This window comes from Hippocampus zosterae, chromosome 6 (genome assembly GCF_025434085.1).
Source record: "Hippocampus zosterae strain Florida chromosome 6, ASM2543408v3, whole genome shotgun sequence".
NCBI classification, from domain to species: domain Eukaryota; kingdom Metazoa; phylum Chordata; class Actinopteri; order Syngnathiformes; family Syngnathidae; genus Hippocampus; species Hippocampus zosterae.
The window spans coordinates 11546114-11562583 of record NC_067456.1 but is presented as its reverse complement, the minus strand read 5'-3'; the positions used below and the strand labels follow the sequence as shown (position 1 = coordinate 11562583).

Here is a 16470-nt window from a genome sequence, read left to right as displayed (position 1 = left end):
CTTCTCTTAAAATAAAACCCACTCATCGGAAAAATCTAGTTTCTCTGAATCGGTCGTATCTTTGTTGTTTATGCTGCTTGGCTTGTGTCCATCCATGTTGCTGCTGTATTTTTCCTTAGTGTGTTCTCAATCCGGTTATGAGAGACAAGAAAAACAGGTCTGTATCTGGATCTGTAACCTCCCCACCACCTGTTCGTCACCACTCTGTCACCTGAGCCAGACTCTTTATTTCTGCTCAGATAGACCAGAGGCTCTTGTAATTCTTGCTCATATTTTGTTTGCTCATCTATTCACTTGTAGTTATTTCTGGAAAATGACCATTAAAAATTTCCAAATTGAATACGACTCCATCAATAGCCAAAACATCTTCACCAACGGAGATACCATCAATGGAAGGATCGTCGTGGAAGCCTCGAAAGAAACGTCAATCCAATCGCTAACCTTTATAGGAAAAGGAAGTGCAAAGGTTTGCTGGCACGAGTATTACGGGCAATATAGCAGTGGCTACTTCTGGTCCGATGAGAAATATTACGAAATCAAGCAACGTATCTTGCGAGCCGGTAATGCAAGCTTTATTCATTATTTTGGTCCACAATGTTGGTCACAATCTTTTCTTAAAAGCACAAATTACCGGACATATCTCATTCCTCCAGGTACTGATTGTATTCCCAAAGGAAGACATGTGTTCCCCTTTTCCTTCAAGGTCCCTAACAGGTACTGTACTCTGCTTATTTTCATGTCTGTTGTTTACTTGGCTCGCTTTCTTTCAAGCCAGTTAAAATTACCTATAATTGTACTTGGCAGGAAAATGCCGTCCTCCTTCAAGTCGTCCGTCGGTAAAATTGTTCATAAGCTTAAAGCGGAGCTTAAACAATCAATGAAGTTGACAAAAAAAGCAAAAGCCCACTTCGCATTTGTCTCCAAAGCAGACATGACCATACCAGGACTTATGGTGAGAAGTTTGCAACAGTAATTGATCCCAGGTTGAACTTTTGAAAGGACTTGTATGTAGTCCGTCATTGATTCAAGAAATTGATCTGTTCTTTCTTTCAGGAACCTCAGCATGATTGCACGGATAAAAAAATCACCGTCTTTGGTTCTGGGATCATTGCAATGGATGTTCACACCCAAAGGATGGGATACCACCCAGGTAAACATACATACAGTACATAACGTATTTTCCGCACTAAAAGGTGCACCTAAAAGCCTGCCATTTTCTTAAAAGCTCACGGTGCACCTTTGTGTATTGTTATTACGGTAACATTTCCACCCCAAAATGGCTCCTTGCTCAAGACATGCCGGCAACGCAGAGTTCAAACTTAAGTCGATCGGTTACCCAGTTCAACACTGAAATAGAGCAGCCGCAAGAGAGTTCAACGTTAATGAGTCAATGTTATAACTTGCTGTTGGTTAGGTGAACTGTGACGCTGCTTTATCGAATATGTTTTACTGACATCTGATCGTTCTGTTGGCGTTTCCTTGAGTGTAGCTCCATCTAGTGGATTCACTGTAGATTGCGTCTTATAATGCGGTGCGCCCAATGTATGAAAAAAATTGGTTGACAACTGTGATCCGTGTACTTGCTCACTGGTGCAACGACAAACATGATTTTTGTCTTCCCATGCAGGTGAGGATCTCCAAGTCAAAGTTGAAATTCATAACCAATCATCCCGTGACGTGAAGCCCAAATTCGTATTGTACGAAAAGCAGAGTTTCTTTGCTCAAGGAAAGAGGAACGTTTGCACACAGAACATCCTCAAGGAGACACTTGAGAGTATTGCTCCCCATAGTAACCGGAGAGTGAAAAAGGTGATCACAATCCCCAGAAGTTTGCCTCCTTCCATTTTGAACTCCTCCATCATCCAGCTGGAATACAGACTGAAGGTAGGCTGAAGGTTCTGTTACACTTTTATCAAGGTTAATCCATGTGAAGCAATAACTGGTTATGGTACTAAAACCACAAACACAACAAAAGAGTAACATAAAGCTTTAAAATGATGTCAGAAACTAACATATTACCATTTTCGCAGATCTTTCTGGGTGTCAAATATGCAATAAACCCAGAAATCAAACTTCCAATAGTTGTCCTACCTGACTTTGAAGATCCTGCAGGAAAACAACCTCCGGGTCCTGCTGCTGCCTATAGATTTGAGCAATTTGGGACATCACGCAAACAGAGCTGGAGCAAGGCATCTCAGTCTTCAGATCTCCCTCCACCATACGGAGCACACGCCGAGTATCCCTACTTGAGTGATTATAAATATCAAAGATGACCAATTGCTGAAAGATATTATCACCCGTTTCCTCCCACATTCCAATAACATGCATGGCAGGTTAATGGAACACTCTAATCTGCTGGTCAGGCAGCATCTCAGCCCAGGACAGAAAGAGACTGGAGCGACTGGTCAGGAAGGCCAGTTCTGTCCTGGGCTGCTCCCTTGACACCCTGGAGGAGGTGGGCAACAGAAGGATGCTAACTAAGCTAAAAGCTATGATGGCCAGTCCCTCCCACCCCCTCCAGCCCGCCCTGACAGCACTTGGTAGCTCCTTCAGCCAGAGACTGTTACACCCGCGCTGCAAGAAGGAGAGATACCGACGCTCGTCCCTACCGACTGCTGTCAGGCTGCTGAATAAAAATAACAACAATAATAATAATAATAATTAAATGATGTGATGTGAAAAACAATTGTAAATAGAACTGCGATTTATCCATTTTGTATTTATATTGCACTTAATTGAACAGTGTTTGTTTGTTTGTTCTTCTTCTTTCTACCCACATTCTTGCTGCTGGAGGCTGTAAATTTCCCCAGTGTGGGACAAATAAAGGATATCTTAATCAGCTGTCCACTGTCGTAAGCGCTGTCCCTGAAACTCAGTGAGTTTCAAACTCACTGAGTTTCAGGGACAGAGGATAGGGACAGTTTCAGGCTTATCGTGAGGATAAGCGGTTCAGATAATGGATGGGTGGATGGAATTACGCATCCATTGATGCATTGGTAACGGCACAGGTCCTTACGTAAGTGGCTTTTAGTGTTGCAATATTCAAATATTGGAAAAAATATTTTGTACCGCACGCACACACACACACACACACACACACACACACACACACACACACACACACACACACAAGTCCAATGCATTTCTTCATCAATACATTTAGACAATGTGTCAAAATGGTACTTTTATTTTGATAAACAATACAAGATCCAATTAATTTTTTTGATCAAACTGATGTCTTACTGACTGCTCCATCAACATCAAGTATTAACTTTGAGGACATAGCCTAGGTAAGGCAACCTTTTTGAAAAAGTTCTAGGGAGCCACTGCGGGGCGCTAAAGAGCCGCATGCGGCTCAAGAGCCGTGTGTTGCTGACCCCCGGCCTAGGGGCTAGGGCAAGTGAGGATAACGTTGCATATATCTTTTTGTATCTGTGAAAAAAATCGTCTGTTGTATTTATAAAAATCAATGAGCTGCTACAAAGAACAAACAATTGTATTTTATTTTCTGTAACAACTTTTGAACGCTTTATAAAATATGCTTGTTTGAAGTTTATTTTCAAATAAAACAGTCAATGTCTATTTGAGTCCTTACAAAAGAGCCACCTGCAGTGAACAACATGTCATCTGTTTCTTTCCTCTGTCGTGATTTCATCACGTGTACTTTCAGTGGCGTGCAAAAGTCTGTCAGTGTGTTTGTGGTCGGACTAGATTGGAAGAGGCTCTGAGGAAAAGTGTTGCTGCATCTGTTAGCTAGCGAAAGTGACTCAATCGTGGTTAACAAATGTTACAATGAATGACCGTATTGACTTGTGTGCTTCATATGACTGACTTTGGAGGAGAAATCGGAATGTAAATGGTCCAATGGTCTGTTAGCGTTTTTCTGGGAGCACACTTGGATGAGGTACCGGTGCTCCTGTGTAGTTGCATATATAAACATCTTCAACTTATCTTTGCACTTTGGGGTTAACACTTTGCCTTGTAAAAACACAATAACTCAGCAGGCAGCCTGTGCTGAGTTTGTACAATCTCTCGCAAAAGAAGCTAAAAGAGCCCAGTGCACTTCTGTCATCTATTGGTCAAATGACTGAACTACAATTAGCAAATGCCCGTCTCTCTTCACATTTCAATTATGATAGTCGTGTTATGCAGTTTAATTTTCCATAGTCATAGTGATGTCTTTAGTATTTGTGGATTTCATATTCAGTTTTGCAGATCGCAGAATAAACACCGATGAACCCTGTGGTGAGGCTGCGTGTGAGAGCACACAAGTTCACGTTAGTAATCTCTCCGAAGACACCTAACTAGCTTCTGTTGATACTTTGACTTCATAAGACTATTTAGCTCTCAAACATTGGAGAATAAATGCAAACTAAAAGCACTTTTTACAGTAAATGAATAGAGGGTTGTTCAGAGTGAGCGGCATAAGATTTATTAATTTAATCAATAAATGGTGTCCAGCAGAAGGCCACGGTAAGAGAAGGATTTTGTGTCTCAGGAGCCTCAGCATTATCACACCCAATAAAAGTCAAATACTTTGGCTCCGGAATAGTAGGGATTGGGTTATGCATACTGTATATGGGAGTGCCGCCTTGTTTGTTTTTTGTTTGGTTTTTCAGGGGGGCAGACAAGAAAAACAGGTTTTCTATGCCTTATGCCCGCACCGTCACTCGTTCTTAGTAATAGTCTGCTCAACCGTACAGTCTGTTTCTGCTTAGATTACCAGAGACTTCTGTCATCTGTACTTGTATTCTTTTTATTTTAATTTATTTTTCTTTAGTAATGTTATCATTTGTATTTATTCCTGGAAAATGACGATCAGAAATTTCTCAATTGAATATGACGCCATCAACAGCCAAAACATCTTCACAAACGGAGACACCATCAATGGAAGGATCGTTGTGGAGGTCTCAAAAGAAACGCCAATCCAATCGCTAACCTTCATCGGAAAAGGGAGCGCAAAGGTTCGATGGGTTGAACATCACCACAAACACACTCGTTACTACTGGTCTGATGAGCAATATTATGACATCAAACAACATATCTTGAGAGCGGGTAATGTATCACTTTATCCATTATTTGAGGAGACAATGTTCGTGATGAGCCTTGTAATGAATGCACACGTTATATATATGCTTCACTCCTCCAGGTACTGAATTCATTGCCCAAGGAAGACATGTGTTCCCCTTTTCCTTCAAAGTCCCTAACGGGTAAAATAATGTGCATAGTCCTCTGATTATTATTCTTTAGCTTGTATGCTTTCAGGCCAACTAATTTACATGTAACTGTACTGCAGTAAAATGCCATCGTCGTTCAAGGCCTCGACTGGTAGAATCGTTCATAAACTTAAAGCGGAGCTTAAACAATCAATGAAGTTGACCAAAACAGCAAAGGCCCACTTCACATTTGTCTCAAAAGCAGATATGGATATAGCTGGACTTATGGTGAGAAATTTGGAACAAATTCATTGCAGTTTAAAACTGTTGTGGTTGTGCATGTTGAAGAAATGGATCTAGTTGTTTCTTTCAGGAACCTCAGCATGATTGCACTGATAAAAAACTTGCAGTGTTTGGTTCTGGAACCATTGCAATGGATGTTTACACCAAGAAAATGGCATACCAACCAGGTAGGCATCTATTTTTAATACTGTATATAAAGGTTCTGAAGACAATTGATTCAATAAAAGGGCACACATTAGAAGTCTTGCTTGTCTCCTTCTTCCTTTGTTTAGTCAGTACTTAACTATGCTTTTGGTATTATCTTCCTTTCATAATGGCCACTCGGAGCTCAGAAAGTAGTTGTCTGTTTTAGTGTATGATGGCGAATGCACATGTCAATTAGAAGAATGCTATTGGGTTACAATTGGTTCCTGTTAATCATCACCACTAGATGGCATTGGAACACGAACAGGGAAATGACACTGCGGAATAAAGAGAGTTACTGTCTATTTATATTAATCGCGTCGGATTATAGGGCGCACTGTTGGCTTTTGAGAAAATGAAATGCTTTTCCTTTGCGCCTTATAGTGCGCCAATACAAAATGCCCCCTAGTATGAAAAAATCTTCATGCTTAAAAATCATTCCCACTTTTCTGCTGCCCCTTCAACGAAAGATCCCCCTGTTGCGTTATACAAAATATTTTTCTCTGCCCTTCCCTCCTAACGAGATTCACTACAAGGAAAACAAGCCTTCCGCAAAAGTCTAATCCCCTCTTCCTCAACTGGCGGACCGCGATCCACGACCGGACCGTTATACATTTTCTATTTTTGGACTTTAATCTGCGCATTACCGCGATCGCTTGTTAAAATTATCCGTTGTATTATTTGCGTGCACAAACAGATTTATTGCAGAGGACGCAGCAGCGCGACTGTGTGTGTATAATGTTTGACGAACTGGAGACGAGCAGGTTGAGCAGGGCATGTCGGCGATAACGATGTGCTGATTGGCTCCTCTGAAGCTAAGGTGTGCCCATACATCAGCTTCACGCATTCAAAATGGATGATTGTGTCAGGAAACAGACAGCCGCACACAGACAATTAGACAAGACAAATCGCGGGAGGTTTCGAATGTGTGCAGTTTTGCTCCCGTCTACCCGGGGATCTTTGTAGCTGTTTAACAGCAGAACACCGCAACATGGAAAATGAACATCCCAATGGCGTCCTCAAATAATATTTGCATGCCTCAGACATTGCATTCACCTTTAGTGGAAGAACAGCACTGCACATTCCTGTGCTCCCTTGTGTCAGTATTTAAAATGGTTCTTAACTCCTCTTCTGATAAATTTTTCAGTGATTTCAGAGGGGATGTGAAAAGGGAAATTGTACAAATGAAATTAATATTTTTGTTTTCATGTTTAGTATTTATTTTGGTAAACAACAGACGACTACTGTTTAACAAAGTTAAAGTAAAAATGTCTTATTTCCCTAAAAGGGCTATTTCTATTATTAAGCAGGCACAACTTAACAAAATAAAAGAGTTCCTCTGCCTCAACACAATACATACCTCTCATGATTTGCTGTGTACTGGCAAAGTGAATAATTGTTATTTTCATGCACCCCATTGTTGGTTGGTTGTGAGGAGTGTTGATTTGTATAAGCTTAGTTTGACCATACTAAATGGGCATATAGCCCTGCTCCCCATGACCACCGTGCATGGGACCGGACCTTGGTCTTATTAAAAAAAAAAGGGGGGGGGGGGACCGACAGCATTTCTAGTTGAGGACCACTGGTTTAATCCAACCTCAGCCTAAAGTGACTCCTACTGCTTAGCTCGGAAACGGCAACATTAAACACCACAGTGGCTTACACATGCATAGTAGTACAGGAAGTATTTGCTACTGTTAGTTTCAGACGCAGCACCAACGTTGCATTGCTAAAATGGCTCGAAAAACTGACCAAGGAGTGAAGAAAAGAAAAGCTTTAATGCTCGAAGACAGGATAAAAAGTAATAAAAATGAAAGGTGGAAGAAGCCAAGTAAAAGTCATTATGCAAGAAATTGATGTAAGTGAAAGTGAATGCTGATTGTAAATTTTGCAATTTCTTTCCCATTTTTTTCTTTCTACGTTGGCTATAAAGTGTCAAATATTGTATGTGTATGCTCATACTTATGCACTATTGGAATAAAAATAAAGAGAACTTATGCAAGTTTACAGTTGCAATCCATTTACTTCGCCACTGATGCAACTACACATGTGATTTTGTGTTCCCCTGCAGGTGAAACTCTGCATGTCAAAGTTGAAATTCATAACAATTCATCCCGTGACTTAACGCCCAAATTTGAATTGTACGAAAAGCAAAGTTTCTTTGCTCAAGGTCACAGAAGAGTTTACACAAAGGTTATTGTGAAGGATAAACTTGAGAGTATGAATGCCCGTAGCAAAGAGGTAATGGAGAAGATGATCACACTCCCCAGTAATGTGCCTCCCTCCATTCTGAACTCCTCCATCATCAAGCTGGAATACAGGCTGAAGGTAAGCCAAAAATTCTATCGCACCTGTTGAGGTTCATTCCATTTGATACAGTCACTGCTAATGACAAGAGTGCCAGAAAACGAAACCAAAAGCATGAGGACTAAAACCGATTTCAGAAACTAACCAACACTTTTCACAGATCTATCTGGATGTCAAATATGCAACAGACCCTGAAATCAAACTTCCAATAGTTGTCCTACCTGCCTTTGAGACTCCAGCAAGAAATCAACCTCCAGGTGCTGCTGCCTATGGATTTGAGGATTTCGGGGGTTTAAACCAACAGAGTTGGAACCAAGCACCCCAACCTTCGGATCTCCCTCCCCCATATGGAGCACACACTGTGTATCCCTCCTTGAGTAATTCTGACAAATATGGAAGTTTTCATTAAATCACAGAAAGAAATAATATCCTGTAGAGAGATGGAAATAAATCAAACATCTCAAATAAAAATGGGAGAAAAAAACCCTGCATATATGTTTTTGTTGTTGTTCAAAAATTGCCATCATAATTCCAGGTGATTTATAATATATATATCTGTACTACGTTTTGATTTATTTTTATTTTTTACATCTATATAAATCAGCATGTATTGTATTGTATTTTTACTTCATGATTGTAAGTTGCTACCTCATTATATTTCTACATTTGGCTTTGCGTGTTTTAACCTCTTTTCGGAAATACACTATATGACAGAATGACTGATCCATCAATGATGCACGTGAAGCAAGCAGTTCTTATGCAAGATCCTTTTCCTGTCGCGGGATCCAAACAAAATCAAAACAAGAATAATACATAGAACCGCACACTCAATAAATCCAAACCATTTCTTCATCAGGAAATTCAAAGGAGTACATGGCTCAAAAATTAATTTTCCAGCATTCGATTAGTCAATTAAGAATAAAAGTGCAAATACCAAATGTCTTTAAGACAATGAATGGATGGATGGATAATGACATAACCTGTACGCTGCCGTATTGGACATTGTTCGCCGATTCACATAATCTGGGGGCATGTTCCATGCTGTAACCCACTTCTGTTCATTTGGACTTGCTTCCTGCTCTATTATGCTCTAAAAATGCAGAATGGCGTTGTCAAGTGTTGCCATAATTCTCACCAAAATTTATGTGGCTTTTGTGTGGATGTTTAGGCATGTGTTAAGCATAGTCTGACAATTTCAGAACAAACGTTTTTATTCTTTTTATGTCGTAAGAATGAGTTTCCACCGCCTACTGCCCGAAGACAGCTGGGTTAGACTCCACCATGCCGGCGATTCTTGTGAGGATAAGCAGATCGGAAATGTTTTGAAGTTTTTTGCATGACGTGGCCATGGTGATTTTATTGGGAGACAATTTTCAGGACAAGTTGTAAAAGTGGAAGGAGACTACTTGACTGACTTGACACATCAGCCAGACACTGAAGGAAGGAGGCAAGTATTGTAATACGGTTTGGTTTGTCACGTTCTGTTGTCTCCTCGTGGCCAAAAATGGTGACCGATTGTCACCAAAATTCTCATGCACATTCCTACTCAACTTCAACCTGCGAAAATAGAAAAGTGATCTGCGCAGTATTTGTTATTTTATTGACATTGAATGTGAGCTCCTATGAGGAAAAAACACTATTGCGTCCACAAAACCAAAAGTACACCCCCCCCCCCCCCGCATCCCCAAAAGTTAGGGCTTTGAAACAACAACATTGAAACAGCCAGGAACGTGCCACCCTTAGTGCAGTATTTCACAAACAAAGCCAAATTTTAAAGCTCATTGCATCCATTCATCAGCATTGATTTCTAATTTGACAAAGTTGGTTGGTGTATGATTGAAAGCCAAGCCTCTGTTTACTTTGCAACTTGACTGGGAGAAATTTAACCATGGACAGGGCATGCCTATTGTTATCCTAAAATGATCAGTAAACAAGGCATCGCAATCCAAAGTAACTATCAAATCACATTGGAATGATGCGCACGCAAAAAAAATGACAGCACCCATGCAAACACACCCCACGCTAACAGGAACCAGATTTAACCAGCTGTGAACCATAAAGATTGTCATAAGGACAGCGCACCGCTGCTGTGCACGTACCTGACCCAACTACCGTGTTCGTGCAGGATTGTGGGTTATTTTTTCTTTGTTTTGAAAATGACCATCAAAACATTTTTAATTGAACATGATGAAGTAGATGGGGGAACTCATTTTACAAATGGAGATACAATCCAAGGAAGAGTCATTGTGGAAATTTTGAAGGAAGCTGAAATCAAATCACTAACATTAATTGCAAAAGGATATGAAAATTTTCACCTGACAGATGTTTTCTTAACAAGCTATGGATCTCGTAGAAATTCCTACCCAACCGTGGAGTTTTTCTATAAGGTGAAACAAGATCTCTTGAAAACAGGTAAATATTCTCTTAACATTTTTCCTACGGCAGTAACTATGGGGTAATTAAACAATGGACTAACTCATATTTTTGACTTTGATAAAAACATTTTTCAGGGCCCCAAATACTTGGTGAAGGAAGACACACGTTTCCTTTTTCCTTCAAGATTCCTGACAAGTATTTGGCACCATTGTCACAGATCTTCATATCTTTCCCTCTCAGCTCCAATCCAATGTATTGAGTGTTTTTGTTTGTTTGTTTGCTTTTTTACAGAGAAATGACAACTTCCTCAAATTGGGCTCACCATCAGTTGAAAGCAAAGCTCAAACAACCTAGGAAGAGGGACAAAAAGGTTAAAACCAAATTCCTATTTCAGCAGAAGGAAGACACGGATGAGTTTCAACACATGGTGACACTTTTCACTTTGTTTGTATACATCAATAAATAGCAGAAAACCAAAGTTATTGGAAAAAAAAAGCTAATTTGTGTTTCAGGAACCTCAGCATGTTTGCATAGAGCATAATTTCAAAAGCTGTGGCTCTGGAACGGTAACAATGAATGTTTACACTGAACAAATGGCCTACAAAGCAGGTAATGTTATTTTAAGCACCGTACACACGAAAACATGCACCCATAAAAAAATTGAACAAATGAATTCGCAGTGGAACAGATAATTGAAGAATCCAGTGAGGTTCTGCTGTTTGACCCATGACATAATACACACTTTCTCTCCCCACAGATGAAACTCTGAATATCAAAGTCGAAATCAACAACCAGTCAACTGTTTCAGTGAGGCCCAAATTCACAATCTACAGGAAGCAAAAGATACTGCTTCCGCGTCAGAGGATAATCATAACTTCGAAGGTACTTCAAAATCTAAACAAGGCTGACATCATTGCTGCAAACAGCCGAGTGACTGTTACCAAGACGATCCCCTTGGAAAAACTACCTGGTCCCATCTGCGGTGTAGCCAAGAATGAATATCAACTCAAGGTAAACCACTTCACTGCCACTATTTTCATCGAGGGACAGATCAGCATAATAGTTGTCCTCAAAAGGCCAGATGCAACTCTAAGAACATGTAAATGTAATAATGTAACGATTAAATAACTCTGCACGTGTTACTTACTCATGTTACAAATATTAGATACTGTATGCATTTGCATATACAGTCAAACCTCGGTTTTCGAATGTCTCTGTTCTCGACCAAATTGGTTTTCGACCAAAAATTCGAGTCTTTTATGCCTCGGATTTCGACCGAATATCGATTCTCGACCAAACCGAGCGCACTTGAATGCGCCACTTGACTCCTCCCGCTTTCCTTACACGATGAAGTGACTCTTCCTCGAGTAGCGTTCTATTGTGAGCAGGCGTCTTCAATAAAGTTTTTTTTTTTTTTTAGAGTGTGGGTTTTGATTTTTGAACAAATCTGTTTTCGAACAGACTTCTGGAACGGATGATGGTTGAAAACCGAGATATGACTCTACATCAGGGGTGTCCCAACTTTTTGCCAAGGGGGCCAGATTTTATGTGGTAAAATGTCGGGAGGGCGACCTTGGCTGACATTCTTTACATTGAACAACAATATTGTTCAACAAATTTTAGTAAGCCAGTCTGTTTCACATTTCCATTTTTATTTTAATTTCAACAATCTTAAGAATTTCTTTTGGTTCATTTGAAACAGGTATATCACATGCAACTGCTTATTCACTTCACTCTTTCTTAAACAGAAGTCTCCTGAGTCCAAATTGATTGATTTGAAACATAAGATGTATCACCATGACTTTTCAATAGTCACAAAACCTTTGACTCGAACAACAGGGAAATGAACACGCAATACACATATCCACAACTGCAAGGATCATTTGAAATATGACATATCAGTCAATATAAACACGGAGTGATGTCTTGTTAACTTGTGAGTGATGCCCTCTAGTGTCTAAATGCTATTACTCATTTAGTGAATGCCATTACTGATTTAGCCACTAGAGGGAAGCAGTACTCTATGAAACATCACTCACCAGTCGACGAGACCTCAGTCAATACAACACGTGTTCCATTGCGCCCAACCTGCGGGCCAGACGGCACTGATTTTATGACAGAGGCCGAGGGCCGGATGAAATTTAACCGCGGGCCGGATTTGGCCCCCGGGCCGGACTTTGGACATGCCTGCTCTACATGGAAAAAAGTTTGCTTGTTGCTACAATCCAAGACTCATCAGATGCTGGGTCTGCCATTAACCTAAATTTGTTGCAAACTTTTTTTTCCCCCACTGATGAATGGGTTAGAACCGGGACAGACTGGAACCAAAATTTGTCTGGGGAATATTGTTCGACGGCCGGGGAAATGGGGAGGGTCATACAGCAGGCATTACACTCCAAAAGCAAGTTGGCGACAAGGCACAGAGGGGCAGCCGTCACCCGGTTTGACCAGCCCAGAATTTAGACCAGCCATTGGGGAAAATCAACCCATTTTCCCGAAATTCCTGATGGCGAGCATGTGGAGGTTTTTTTTTTCCTCTTGGCTATTTTGCTGGACTACCGCAGGTAGAACAGGGCACTGGCACCGTTGTGGGAGGGAACACAGCTAACTCTCAGCCTGGGGAAGCGGATCCCATTATTCTTTTTAAATTCAGTGCAGAGAGAGTCACGCGGTCTTTATGGCATGTAGATGCAAAAGCTCAGCGCACGCAAAGTACATTTAAAAGAACTGGATCCACTTGCGGATGATGTCAAATTGGCCGCTGTGGCTGAACATTTGGAGATGGTAGATCAGTGTCTAACAAGCCACGCCCCCAACACCACCACCACCCATAGTTGTGTCGCGTGGTCAGGCGGGTGCTGTTAAAAAAAATCTGTTTGAAATGATCATGATTATAATTCCTTCAATGAATTGATTTCTACAATGATTCGGAGGGATTGTACCACTTTGTTGTCATATTTATGAAAGAAATACGATGTTACAACTCACTCGCTTAAAAGTCAGAAATGTATCTTCAGCCTGCGTGGAGAAGCTTGTCAAAGCTTGTCAAGAAGTGACATCATCACACTGATGTGTTCTGCTCTGCGGTCTCCATGTGCAACATGAGGGGTGTTCAAACGGCAAGATTTGGTCCGGTGCTACGCCAGGGGCTGCTCCAGTAGAGCGATCACACGTGCAAATTAGCTCCGGCGTAGCCCCGGAAAACAACGGAGCCCCATGGAAGGAAAAAATAATAATTTGCGAGATCTCGCAAAGTATTCCAAAGTATTGCGAGATCTCGCATAGTACTTTGCGAGATCTCGCAAAGTAATGTGAGATCTCAGTGAGGTGGTTTAAAAATTTTGCTCCGAAGCAAATGCTCGTTTGCGAAGCAGCACCGATGTAAATTTGCACATGTGAACGCAACTGGGTTAAATTTGCTCCAGAGCAAATGCTTGCGAAGAGTTTACGTACGGCGAGAATGCGTTGCTTTCGTGCTGTCGAACTTCCGTCATGTGTTTGTTTAATCACGACACAAGACTTGGCTGGTAACATCTTTCCTTTTGTAGGAGACTGGACTGTCTCGGAGTTGTTGGTGTAGTTTGTTCCTTTGTTGTGTGTTCACCCCCTCCCTCCCCCACTCCCATATAATTTATTTTGTGATTTCCTCTCTTGATTTTCTGTTTGGCGCATTATGTGTTTGCTTTTCCGAGTGTCATTGAAGTCATCGTTGATTTATGTTTTCGGGGGCGGTCACTCCCGAGCAGAAGGCACGAAGACCGAGAAGGAGAAGGCCTGTCCAGTAGTCGCTTGAGTTGCGTATACGTTTTAAAGAGAACCAACACGACAGCTCATTTGTTTTCTGTCGTTTTGCTCCGCTGCAGAAACTGCCGTGTGAACGCAAGTGGGGCTGCACCGACGATGTGCACCTGACACGCTCAGCGGCTTTGTACGTGTGAACGCTCCACACAATTACTGCGCAACAAAATACTTCGGTGCAGCGCCGGAGCAAATGTGTGCCGTGTGAACACCCCTATGGAAAGTCAGCAATTTAGAAAGATGTGCTATGAAACCAGAACATGCTATCATTTGATTTCACGTGACTTGGTACATTGCTGTACCGATCCAAATTGATAGGGACTAAAAGAAAATAAAGGACCAACTTAAGTCCTCGTCCCTCCTCCTGCCTCACCCGTCCGTCCCTTGTCTGCATATTCACATTGCTGTGCTCTCATCGTCATTGGGCAATATCCCAATCCAACGCTATATCACTGCACCTTTGTCAATTTGGCATAAACGCAGAAGAACATGTTTAAGAAATATATTCCAAATATTTTAATATACACAACTATATGTTGTTTGATGTGATCGCTGATTTTTTTTTTGTCTTTATTGCAGGTCTGTTTGAAACCGACTCGTAAGTTCGCAGAACAGAGAATACTTGTCTTCCGTGACAATTCTGAGCTTGTCCCACAAACACTTGCACAACTGGCGTTAATGAATAATGGAATGAACCGTCAACCTGAGTATTTCTAAGTCAAGGGGCTGTCCTCTGTGGTTTTGAAAAATGGTGGTGTTCTTTTTTTTTTTTTTTTGTGGTGTTACAAAACTTGCCCAAATTAACCATTCTTCACCAGCATCACGACATTGCAAAGCGGCTGCAGAAAAGAAGGCTCGTCAAAAGATAGTCGAGGCTGTTCACAAGATTGTGGGGAACAGCCTCCTCACAAACACAGACCGGATCTTCTCACTGATATCATCATATCCTCAAATTTTTATCATCCAAATGTAGAAGTACATATAGTTTTTTGTTTACGCATCAAATTTGTAAATGTCTTTTTCTCATTTTAATTTCTTGTCTTCATTCACTGAGGCATCCAGGAAAGCAGGATCTGGGACAGAGCAATAGATTAAATCATAAGGGAGTTAAAACATTGCTGGGAAACCCAAAGTACGCTTCAAGGTTGTTTCATTTTGTATGACGATGTGCGCACTGTGACACAACAATGTTTACATGGTGTTGCTTTTCACCAGAACTTTGGGGGGTTTTAATGAATCGTATTTAGCTCGTGATGGTAAACTGAAGCATCATGACGCAATGAGTCTTTGCATCCAACTGGTTCGCTCCTGGGCCGAAGCATCATGAGGCTTCATTTGTTATATTCCGCCATCATGTGGAAAATAAATGTCATGACAGACAGAGTGATTAAAATGATACCTTGGATTTGATGTGAATGAATGTGCGTGTGTTACTTGCAAGAATGATTGCCTTATTTTAGACATTGACATGTAACCAAGGAACAAGACACACCTTTCATTCGTTTTTATTCAGGAAAACTAGCATTTCCAATGTTTTTTAATTAAAACGTTTTTTTTCGATAGGTTTTTGCTAGTTTGTAGAGGTTTGGGTAGACTGTTTTTTTCATTGCGTGTTAAAATGGCTTACCTGGTCGTGGTTCTATTTGAGTTGTCTCCTTATTTTCATGCAGGGCCCGATATTGTCTCAACATAGATTAAGTGTTTTCTTGGTACCCCCAAAAAAGTTTACACTTCACCTTTTGAAATATCAGCAAGTAGATAAAATACATTAAAACTAGGGATACATTGTGTTGTCACAATAATTTACAATATATATTCACACTGGTTATTATAATTTGTCCCTTTTTGGGAGCGATCTGCTCAAAATGATCCCAGACAGGGGATGTTCTCTTTCTTTTTCGTTGTGGATGGTGGGGTGCGTCCATTGAAAAACGAATCCGATTGAATTGAGGTTTGGAGATGCGAGTTGGGTGTGTCAGTGTCACCTGTCAGGTCATTGTCGTCTCGATGCGCCGTTTTATTTCGAATCACCCGCGACACTATGTTTTGGCAATGACGTGGAAGCCCGTCTCGCGAGGCTTCGGACGTAGGAACGTGCGTTCCGAGGCTTCGGGCGTGGCCACAAGCGTAATCAACACATGTCTCGATGCGCGCTTCGTAGATTTTTTTTTCCCGGTTTACTCGGCACACGCAACGGCGCCTCGGCACAGTTGGGCACATCGCTATATTGAGCTGATTATTCCAACCTATAATACAACCAGAAAAGAGTCAACCATATTATTCACAAAGGATATGACGATATGTGAAAGGAGCCCATAATTATGATTGTTGTTGTTGTTTTACTGTA

At 41.0% G+C, this 16470-nt stretch overlaps 2 protein-coding genes across 5 annotated transcripts; both read left to right on the top strand.

The window, feature by feature from the left end:
- Positions 1 to 3582, top strand: LOC127602516 (arrestin domain-containing protein 3-like). 2 transcript variants are annotated; one of them, XM_052068679.1, is made up of 6 exons: positions 1 to 560; positions 654 to 714; positions 805 to 952; positions 1054 to 1150; positions 1727 to 1884; positions 2031 to 3582. In XM_052068679.1, the coding sequence occupies exons 1-6, from the start codon at positions 71 to 73 to the stop codon at positions 2271 to 2273; spliced, it is 1197 nt and encodes a 398-aa protein (XP_051924639.1). In that variant the 5' UTR covers positions 1 to 70; the 3' UTR covers positions 2274 to 3582. The 2 variants fall into 2 exon arrangements, with proteins under 2 accessions (XP_051924639.1, XP_051924638.1); XM_052068678.1 differs by having other exon boundaries at positions 3 to 560; positions 1628 to 1884.
- A 345-nt stretch (positions 3583 to 3927) lies between these two features.
- On the top strand, positions 3928 to 15831 carry LOC127602520 (arrestin domain-containing protein 3-like). Of its 3 annotated transcripts, none has more exons than XM_052068687.1 (6): positions 3928 to 5055; positions 5150 to 5210; positions 5297 to 5444; positions 10838 to 10934; positions 11083 to 11336; positions 14703 to 15831. In XM_052068687.1, exons 1-6 carry the CDS (start codon positions 4812 to 4814, stop codon positions 14838 to 14840), a joined length of 942 nt encoding a protein of 313 aa, XP_051924647.1. In that variant the 5' UTR covers positions 3928 to 4811; the 3' UTR covers positions 14841 to 15831. The 3 variants fall into 3 exon arrangements, with proteins under 3 accessions (XP_051924647.1, XP_051924646.1, XP_051924648.1); XM_052068686.1 differs by lacking the exons at positions 10838 to 10934; positions 11083 to 11336; positions 14703 to 15831 and adding exons at positions 5530 to 5626; positions 7714 to 7970; positions 8110 to 8420 and having other exon boundaries at positions 4625 to 5055; XM_052068688.1 differs by lacking the exons at positions 3928 to 5055; positions 5150 to 5210; positions 5297 to 5444 and adding exons at positions 9902 to 10361; positions 10460 to 10520; positions 10617 to 10752.
- Positions 15832 to 16470: the final 639 nt, after the last annotated feature.